Source organism: Balaenoptera acutorostrata, chromosome X (assembly GCF_949987535.1).
Source record: "Balaenoptera acutorostrata chromosome X, mBalAcu1.1, whole genome shotgun sequence".
NCBI lineage: Eukaryota > Metazoa > Chordata > Mammalia > Artiodactyla > Balaenopteridae > Balaenoptera > Balaenoptera acutorostrata.
This window is the reverse complement of record NC_080085.1, coordinates 114,767,247-114,778,383: the sequence shown is the minus strand read 5'-3', so window position 1 is coordinate 114,778,383 and position 11,137 is coordinate 114,767,247. Positions and strand designations below refer to the sequence as shown.

The window sequence follows — 11,137 nt, the reverse complement described above, 5'->3', positions numbered from 1 at the left end:
ACTTATTGAACATGAAAGAGAAATAAACTTCTCTTATTTGGGGATTTACTATCGCTCATAACTAAACCTAATCCCAATAATACAGTATTATTCAGCCTCCTCTGCCTTGTCTTAAAGATAAGATCTTCCTAAATCCCTGTTTGAGTTTTAAGAATGTGTTTTTCAACGTGTGATACGAAGTGAGTTGAGTCCAGGGTATTCTCTTGTTAGCCAGGCAAAGGACAGTTCTTGAATGGACCCCTCTAAACCAAGATTGCCAATACTTGTGTGCTTACTTCCATCTGGCTTCCAGTTTTAAACACAAAAGATTATTTCTGAGGTCCAAGAAAAGCACTAATTTTGATCATAGCTGGAGAATATGTTAGAGGTGGATTATTTCATCTCACTCATTTCCATTCATGTATTAGTCTCAGGGAGAGACACTAGAGTGTGATGGTTAAGAACACGGACTCTGAAGCCCTATTCCTTGAGTTTAAATCCCAACCCTATTACTTCCTAGCTTTGTGACCTTAGGCAAGCTATTTAACCTCTCCACACTTTCATTTCCTCACCTCTCAAACAGTGATGATAATAGTGCACACCTTATAGGATTGCTGTGAGGATTAAATGAATGAATATACACAGAGCACACACATAAGCACATAGAGCAATGTCTGACACATTTAAGGGCTTACTATAAGTGAACGTTATAATGCTTGACTTTATCACCCACTAGGGGTATAATGGTGAATAAAATTGATACTTCCCCGCCTTCATGGCTCTTACAGTCTAGTACAGAGGGTAGGCATTAAACACTTAAGTAATTTTTAATTTAGAGTTCCGATTAGTGCTACAAAGGGGCTGATTAGCATGCTTAAGAGAGAATGCTCTTCTGGTCCAGATATTCAGGCAAGACACCTCCGCTGCAGCACGGAGAATGAGTAAATTAGCCTGGGGAAGAGGGCTATGAGAAAGAGGAGGAGGCTGAGAGAAGCCAGGATGCCTGGCTGGTCTCTCATAGGTCTAGGGTGCTCAGCCTGCTGTAGGCCACATTCCTGGTAGGAATTGAGGCCGCCGATGGGGAAGGACTGCATGTGCTTCACAATTAAGAGAGAAGGGCCTTGAGGACCAGGGAAAAGAGAATTCCAGTGGCTTGCCCTATGGAAACAAATCCTCTAATCCCCTGGGAAATTGCAAGGCACAGGGACACAACCCCGGGCCGGGGGGTGGGGGGGAGGTGGGGGGGAGGTGACTGCTGGAGGCTACATTTTGTCAAGGTAGATTAAAGCATCCATGAAGATATTCTGCAAGGAAAAGTCAAGGCAGGGAATCACACAAAAGTGGCCAAATTGCTTTTGCAGCTGAATTTTCAAAGAAGGCCTTTGAACACTTAAGAAATCATATTTGCTGTACATATGTGAAGAGTTGAGTCAAGAGACCTCAAATGCTCAAATGTATTCCTGGCATGCACAACCTTAAATTAGAGGGGCTAAATAAAGCTGTGGCCTGCCCTTTCTGAAAGTTTGCCAACCACTGATATAGATCATGTGGGACATGGGGCCTCATCTGGGCTGATCTTAGGACAGACGTTGGAACTTGCTTTCTTGCTGAAATGTCTGACATCAGCCCTAATTTTTAGTTATGTATCCTTCTCCCCAAGACATCAAGTACTGGGGGCCCTCAGGGAGGGTACGTTCAGTCCCCAGGAGGCCAAAGGGCTCCTTGTTTAGAGAACAAATGATTCCTGGCCCCAAGCAGCCTGCCCCAAGTTGTTTTTTCCTTTCTGCATAGACCCATCATCTTCGTGGCTTTTCGAGATGCCCTTTGACTTCTGAGCAACGTGTGAAGCTTTCTTTTAGTCCAGCATCCGCGAGCGCTCCAGACCTCCCAGGCAGCTCCGAGCCACGCTCCACATCACCTTGTTTGGAAACATCACCATCTGGTGGATTTCACTGTATCTGCTCTCAAAGACCTGGCTGTGTTTTGACAATTGAGGGCATCCATGACTTGCTGGATGTTTCAGCTGTACACTGGCTCTGAGACTGGTATTTGAGGAAGCCAGAGTTGAGGGGCAAATAAGGAAGAATGTTCTACGCTTCGTGCTTCTAAGCTGAAATCTTGGCACACTGTCAGCTCTCTCTCTACGGCTTGATTGGCTTTTCTCAGCAGCACAATGTGCCCCCAGTGGCCCTTCTCTTAAAGAGTTTCATTGCACCTCCTTGAACCTGGATTGTCTTTGCAGGGATCACAGGAAATTTTCAAGGAGTGGAAAGGATCTAATAAATGGCTGCTTCCTTTGTAGCTGTATGAAATTCAATCCCTGGAATCTGACAGGAGGCAAGACTGCCTTCCTTCAAATGCAGGCCCATGCTGGCATGGTGAAGCCCAGGGACCTTGGGTCAGATGACCCCCAGGAAGCTCAGCCGAGACACATGCTGTGGGATCCACACTGCTCTTCCTCTTTCTTAGCCGAAAAGCATTAGTGAAGTCTCTTGAACACTGTCTTTCATTAGTATGAGTGTAGGGAGCAGAAACGCAAGCATGTTCACTCCTAAAAGACAGTATCTGCTCAAGTAAAAAACGTCTGGACTTTGGAGTTAAACAGACTTAGATTCAAATCCCAGCTCTTCCACATACGGATTGTGTGGATGAAGCACAGAAACAGCAGCAAGGAACCCAATCTCTCTGAGCTTTAGTCTCTTTATCTGAGAAATGGGATAATCATAGCATCTACTTTATGCAGTTCCAGTGCAAGTGAAATGAGAGAGCGATGTTGCTGTCATTAACCCTCACTTGATAATTTTAAAATACAATATATTAATTTATTTGGGGTTTTGTTGCAGTTTTGACAGCAAAAGAGTTCAAATCTGTTTCTTGCTCTCTAAGCCAGAAGCCTTTACTCAGAACTGATTTATACTGAGAATGATGTTCTCTGAAAAAAGCATCTATTTAGTTTCCAACAAAAGTTTCTTTTTTTTTTTTAACCCAAAGGACTGTGTTTAAATTACAGATCTACTTTAGATCTAATTATCTGATTCGTTTAGCATGGTCTTTCTCAAACTTCATTTTCTTCTAGGCAGCAGGGTCCTTTTTTTTCAAATGAATTCTCACTTGGAACCCTGATGTATTGAATAAATAAAAGCAAATATGCCCGGGGTGGAGCTGCAGCTGGAGCCGGGGGAAGAAAAGCAAGTTTCTCTTTGGTTTCCACTTGAATGGAAGCTCTAGAGCAGCAGGTATTTTGCCTGTTATGTTCACTGCTATATCTCCAATGTCTAAAATAAATAATGCCTTACATTAACAGGGCTCACAGAGGTTTTTGAATGAATGATGGAGGAATAGCATATGAAGAAGCCTGGCACATAATAGGCACCCAAGAAAATCTTAGTTGAAAATCTAAGTTAGTTGAAATCTTAGGGTTTTAGAAAATCTAAAACCCTGCAGGAAGCTGAGCTCACACGTGGGAGAAGACTTATGTCCTCCCTTCTCACCCACCCATCTTCTTACCCCTCTTGCTATTCTCTTAGACCAGTTAGGTGTGTAATGCGGGACTGGCTATGCCGAGAGCAAAAAAGGTACCAGACGGAGTGCCTTTGGCCTCATCCCTTCTTTCTCACCTTCCCCCAAACTGGGCATATGACAGAGCTTGCAAAAATCAGACTGAGCACCTGGTTAAACAAGAACATTCACCAAACACCCTCTTCAGTAACAGTGCATCACTAAGAACAGACACAACACATTTGGCTCTGTAGCCAACAAGTCAAATTTGAGATTTGGACAAATAAAGTTAACAGGCAGCCTGATGGAAAAGGAACAAATTCAAACTTCGGAGTCAATAGGTCCCAAGTTCCAGGTTTGCCAGCTACTGCTAAGGTGATCTTTGGGTAAGACCTCTTTGATCCTCAATTTTTTCGCCTACAAAATGATCTTCCTTCCTTTTCTGATAAAAATAGTGCCCACATCATAGGTTTATGTGGAAATTAAATGAGCTGATTAGCTAATTGATTAACAAAGTGTCTAGCTCATAATGAACACTCGACAAAAGCTCATTTTCCCAGAAGTCTCAGAACAATCCTGTCAAGATAAACTGTTTTATATAGATCTTCCCAAAGCGAAGATCAAAGATGTATACTACAGAAATTCAGGGACTCGCTCAGGGGTGAATGAATGTTAGGACATAATGGAGGCATGTTTTAAGTGGTGAAATCCTGATGCTTGTATGGGGAGGCAAACCAGGATTCCTGAGTTCCCTGAGTGAGAGGTAGGCAAAAAGTGGGAGGCAATATGTGTAGTGGTCAAGAGTTGGACACTGAAGTCATGAATATGTGACCTGAGTTAAAATTCCAGCACTGGCATTTGTTGATACTTATTTTTTCTGGACCTCCATTTCCTCATCTGTAATATGGGGATGATAGTAAGAATTCCTGCTTCAGGGGGCTGTTTTGAGGATAAAATGTGATAACATATTCAAACTTTTTGAATATGGTAATAACTCTACATATAGTAGTTATAATTATTAGTATTCTTGGGATTAACATACCTGGAAAGAAAGATTGGACTAGAAAGAGTGGCAGTTTCTTCAACTCTAAACAGGGGCAAAGACTCATTTCTAGAGAGGTGGTTCTGCATGGATCCTGAGTGTCAGTCCTATGTAGAGCTCATTCTTGAAAAGGAAAGTAGAAAGATGGTCATGGGAGGGCCCTTTACCTAGCAAAAGTTGTCACTTTCACTTTCTTGAGTTATCTTGACAACAACTTGTGAAGTAAGCAACCTGAGTGTCTTAAGCTGGATCGCCACAAGCAGACACTAAGATAGTTTCATGTGCACATGGTTTATTAAGTAATTACTCCTGGAAGAACTGGAGTGGGGCAAGTAGGATACAGAATGAGAAGAAGCAAAAAAAGGTGCAATTTTGGGCTAAGTCCCAACTTTAGTTTTATCCTTCAGGGAGGCTCTGACATGTAAATTATACATCAGAGCTGAGCTTTTATATTTCTGCATCAGCCATTGGTTAACGGCTGCCCTGGTGAGATTTAAATTTCACAGGATTTTCTGATTTGTCTGCACTTTTAGGAAAAGTGGCTCCAGTCTCCCAGGGACAGTCTTCTTAAAAACATTCACAAGTGCTGGCCTTTAAAAGCAAAATACATAGATGCTGGGAAGATGGGCACACAAAAATAGTAAAAGGTATTTGAGGGGATCTGGGCAAAGCACAGACACACTGACAAGGTTTGCTACCCAGGGGGTATTAACCCTATATTATAGGTGAGGAAACAGGCTTAGAGAACAACCTACCAAAATCACCCAGTTGGCAAATTATAGTACCAGGACTACTACTATAATTTTTATTAGATAGTTACCAAGATGTTGATGGTGAATATCTCAGGTTTGTTGAATAAATTCAGATGACTCTAATTCCTTCTTTATGTGTTTATGTTGCTAAACTTTAAAAAATGAACATTTATTTTTATATGATCATAAAGAACTATTTTTATGGGAGACACAGAAAAAGAATAAGTCAATACACCTAGGAAAGGTCCTTTCAGCTCTGACATTCTATTAAATCCATTGTAAAAAGTTGATTAACTTTCAAGACTATTGGCACTTTTATAAGGGACCCCTGAATAAGAAAAATAGAAAACAACTAGAAAACAATTAATAAGATGGCATTAGTGAGTCCTTACCTATCAATAATTACTCTAAATGTAAATGGGCTAAATTCTTCACTCAAAAGACATAGAGTAGCTGAATGGATAAAAAAAAACAAGAACCAACAATATGCTCCCTATAGAGGACTCACTTCAGCTATAAGGACACATATAGACTCAAAGTGAAGGGATTGGAGAAAGATATTCCATGCAAATGGAAACCAGAGGAGAACAGGGATGGCTATATTTATATCAGACAAAATAGACTTTAAGAAAAAAACTATAGCAAGAGACAAAGAAGGTCACTCTATAATTACAAAGGGGTCAATTCATCAAGAGGACCTAACAGTCATAAATAGATATGCACTCAACCTCAGAGCACCTAAATATTGGGTTGGCCAAAAAGTTCTTTCGGGTTTTTCTGTAACTTTTTTTTTCTTTTAAAGAGACAGCCTTTATTTTTAAGGGTTTTTTACATTGAAGAATTCAAAAAGTGGTAGATTTTTGGAACTTATTGATCTGTATTTAAAAGGAACTGTTAACAAAGATTCACCAGAAATAATCTGAACAAACGGGAACATACAGTTAATACTACTGAAGCCTACTAAAATAATTCCAGGACATACGGTTTATACTACATATGACCTCTAAATGCTGTCACTGTTATGAAACTGCTTCTTTTCTAAACACACAGTGGTATAATTAACAGTATTCAATCACTTCTGTTCTTTCCTGATTATATAAAAATTAAAATCCCAGTTAAAAAACTAATATATTCATCTCTTTAAATGTTTCTTACAGATACAATTTCAATATTTTCATTCAATAGTGGTGTGGTTTAAGAGATTTTTCATTCACAAGTCAAACAGCAATCCACCCAAAGGGAACTGATAGTCTATAGACTCACAGTGCAAATAAAGAGTTCAGGAATGCAGCAACTGACCTTTCTAAAATACAAAACAGATACAATTCTTAGAAGATACATGCAATAAGCTCTACTAAGCAGCTGGCCACAGAACTAGAACATTTGATAATTTTACTGGTGACTTCAATGGGACTCCAGATGTTTCCAAACTCAACTTGAACTCTCATCTTAGGCTTTGTATTTTGCCTTTCTAGTTTCACTAATGACACAAGCATGATTCAAATCCCTGAAGTATTCATTATAGTCAAGGGCATATCCTATAACAAACTTGTCTGGAATTTCAAATCCAACAAAGTCTGGTCTATAACCGACACTTCGAGGGGTCCTTTTCACCAGCAAGCTTGCAACCTTGACCATCTTTGGATTATGCTGCTTGACCAAGGAAAGCAAGGTTTGCATTGTTTTGTCAGTGTCAATTATATCTTCAACAATCAAGAAGTTCTTTCCAGTTAAAGTTGAGAGATTATCTCCACCAATTACTTTTATGTCACCTGTTGACTGGTTATTACAGTAGATTTTCAGTCTGATAAAATCTACAGTCATAGGAATAGATTTATCACTATTTCTGTTTGGTGCTTTGATGTAATCCAGCAGGTCAGCAAAGAATTTATAGCCCCACTTGAGCACACAGAGGCCCATGATGTGATGGCCTCCCATCTCCTTCATCACATCTTGAGCCAGCAATTCAGTCCACAGTGCTGGGGCTGTGGGTCACCATAATGGAGCTGGCTGGCGTGTGGGCTGAGGGCAGTCTGGGATGAGCTTTTTCCATAACATCTTATGGAAAAACCCAAACGAAATTTTTGGCTAATCCAATATATTAAGCAAACACTAACTGATCTGAATGGAGAAATAGACAACAGTACAATAATAGTAGGGGACTTCAATAACCCCACTTTCAATAATAGATAGATCATCCAGACATAAAAGAAGGAAATGCTGGACTTGAATTATACTTTAGAGCAAATGGGCCTAACAGACGTATATAGAACATTCCATTCAACAGCAGCAGAATATATATTCTTCTCAAGTTCCACATGGAATATTCTCCAGGAAAGATCACATCACAAAACAATTCTTAGCCAATTTAAGAAGGCTGAAGTCATACCAAGTAACTTTTCTGACCACAAAGGTATGAAACTAGGAATCAATAACAGAAGGAAAACTGGAAAATTCACACAAACGTGGAAATTAAACAACACACTTCTGAACAACCAATGGGTCAAGGAGGAAATCAAAAGGAACATTTAAAAATATCTTGAAAACAAACAAAAATGGAAACATTACATACCAAAACTTATAGGATGCTGCAAAAGCACTTATAAGAGGGAAGCTTTAGCAATAGGTACTTACATTAAGAAAAAAGAAAGATCTCAAATAAATAACCTAACTTTACACCTCAAAAAACTAGAAAAAGAAGAATTAACTAAGCCCAAATTTAGTAGAAGAAAGGAAATAAAGATCAGAGCAGAAATAAATGAAATAGAGACCAAAAGAAAAAAAAATAGAAAAGATCAATGAAACTAAGAGCTGTTTTTTTATTTGAAGACAACAAAAACTGACTAAATTTAAAGAGAGAAGACTCAAACAAATAAAATCAGAAATGAAAAGGAAATATTACAACTGATATCACAGAAATTAGAAAAACCATTAGAGATTACTATGTGCCCATCAACAGATGAATATATAAAGAAGATGCAGTATATATATACAATGGAATATTACTCAGCCATAAAAAAGAATGAAATTCTGCCATTTGCAGCAATGCGGATGAACCTAGAGAATATCATGCTTAGTGAAATAAGTCAGACAGATACTGTATAATAACACTTATATGTGGAACCTAAAAAATAATGTATATGCAAAACAGAAACAGAGTCACAGATATGGAGAACAAACTAGTGGTTACCAAAGGGGAGAGGAACAAACTAGGGGTAAGGGATTAACAGATACAAACTACTATGAATAAAATAGATAAGCAACAAGGATACATTGTAGAACACAGGGAATTTTTAGCTATTAACTTGTAACAATTTATAATATAATATAATCTGCAAAAATACTGAATCATTTTGCATGAGATTGTTCAATTTGAAGAAATTGAAGAGGACACAAATAAAAGGAAATACATCTAATGTTCATGTATTAGAAGAATTGATATTGTTAAAATGTCCATACTACTGAAAGCCATCTATAGATTCAATGCAATTCCTATCAAAATTCCGATGGCATTTTCCACTGAAATAGAGAAAAAATACTAAAATTTGTATGGAACTACAAAAACCCCTGAAGAACCAAAGTAATTCTGAAAAGAACAAAGCGAGAGGCATCACGCTTCTTGATTTCAAACTATGTTATTACAAATGTATGGTAATCAAAACAGTGTGGTACTGGCATAAAAATAGACACAAAGACCAATGGAACAGAATCAAGAACCCAGAAATAACCCCTTGCTTATACAGCCAACTAATATTGACAAGGGAGTCAATAATACTCAATGGCGAAAGGATAATCTCTTCAATAATTGGTATAGGGAAAACTGGATAATCACATGCAGAAGAATAAAATGGACCCTATCTCACACCACTCACAAAATGTTAACTTGAAATGGATTTAAAGAATTAAACATAAGATCTAAAGCTATAAAACTTCTAGAAGAAAACATAGAGGAAAAGCCCCTTGACAGTGGTTCTGGCAATGATTTTGGGGGCTATGACACTGAAAGCACAAGCAACAAAAGCCAAAGTAAACAAGTGGGACTACATCAAACTAAAAATCTTCTGCACAGCAAAAGAAATAATTAAAAAAATGAAAAGGCAGCCTATGGAATGTAAGAAAATATTTGCAAATCATATATCTGGTAAGGAGTTAATATCCAAAACATAGAAGGAACTCGTAATACTCAATAGCAAAAACAAACACACAAAAAATCTGATTAAAAAATGAGCAGAGGAACTGAGTAGACACATTTCCAAAGAAGATACACAAATGGCCAACAGGTACGTGAAAGGATGTTCAGTATCACTAGTCATCAGGGAAATGCAAATCAAAACCACAATGAGATGTTACCTCACACCTGTTAGAATGGCTATTATAAAAAAGACAAGAGATAAATTTTGGCAAGGATGTGGAGAAAGGGAAACCCTGGTGCACTATTGGTGGAAATGTAAATTGGTGCAGCCACTATGGAGAACAGTGTGAAGCTTCCTCAAAAAATTAAAAATAGAACTACCATATGATCCAGTAATCTCACTTCTGGGTACATATCCAAAAGAAATGAAATCAAGTCTTCAAAGAGATACTGCACTCCCATGTTCGTTGCCATGTTATTCACAATAACCAAGATACAGAAACCACCTTAACGTCAGTCTACAGATAAATGGATAAAGAAAATGAGGCATATATACACAAGGGAATATTATTGAGCCATGAGAAAGAAGGAAATCCTGCCATTTGCAACAATATGGATGGACCTTGATGGCATTAAGTGAAATAAGTCAGACAGAGAAAGACAAATACTGTATGATATCATTTATATGTAGCATCTATAAAACTCAAACTCACAGAAACAAAGTAGAATGGTGGTTGTAAGTGGCTGGCGGGGTGGGAATGGGGAGATGTTGGTCAAAGTGTACAAACTTCCACTTATAACATGAATAAGTCCTGGGGATCTAAAGTATAGCATGGTGACTATAGTTAACAATACTGTATTATATGATTGAAAGTTGCTAAGAGAGTAGATCTTAAATGTTCTCATCACAAAAAAGAAATGGTAATTACATGAGGTAATGGAGGTGATAACTAACCCTACTGAGGTAAACATTTTACAATGTATAAGTGTATCAAATCACATGTACACGTTAAACTTAAACACTGTTTTATGTCAATTATATCTCAATAAAGCTGGAAAAAATAAGGAACTTTTGAAAAAGAATAGTCTTTAACCCCAAAGAAATAAGATACTAATGATGAAATGCCAGGAACTGGGGCCCTAATTTTGGTCAGAATTCTTAACTCTTACCCTTAAAGTCATATCACAGTTCACCCTTTGGATCTTAGGAAAAAACAGTGATGTGGTGCTTTTTATTTTTATTTTTGATTTAGGTTTATTTTTAAATGGTAAGTGTAAAAGCTATCTAGTATACTCTTCCATTTACATCCTAGCTCACCAACCCTGGGATCCATCGCCCAATCTCCTTTTGCTCCTATTCTGGCCTCCTGCTCAGCGCTCCCTCTCCACCTTCTTATGTGTGGAGGGACTAAAGAGAAGACAGACTGGCCAGGCTAATTTTTCCAGGGGTGAGCCCAACTTTGGATTTTTACTTTAAAGTAGAATATGAAAATTTCCTTTAAGACAGTTTCCTGTTTTGGATCACAGTCAATTAGTAACATTTTGCCAGTAATAACTGAAGGAATGAAGTCTAGGTGGAAAAAGAGAGAGGAAAAGAGAGAAATTCTTCATTTACCATTTTAAACTTCAGCAAACAGTGAATTATTTATATTTATTTCCTTGATACTCACCCGTTCAGCAAACGTTTATTTTGTGCCTACTGTCTGCCAGGCACTGAATTTTATGATTTCATAT

The 11,137-nt window shown here is 38.1% G+C and overlaps 1 protein-coding gene across 1 annotated transcript; it reads right to left on the bottom strand.

Annotated features, from left to right (window-relative positions):
* Positions 1–6,544: 6,544 nt before the first annotated feature.
* LOC102999243 (hypoxanthine-guanine phosphoribosyltransferase-like) lies at positions 6,545–10,737 on the bottom strand. Its single transcript, XM_057537697.1, has 2 exons — positions 10,722–10,737; positions 6,545–7,256 (listed from the first exon to the last, which is right to left on the bottom strand). The coding sequence occupies exons 1-2, from the start codon at positions 10,735–10,737 to the stop codon at positions 6,721–6,723; spliced, it is 552 nt and encodes a 183-aa protein (XP_057393680.1). The 3' UTR covers positions 6,545–6,720.
* Positions 10,738–11,137: the final 400 nt, after the last annotated feature.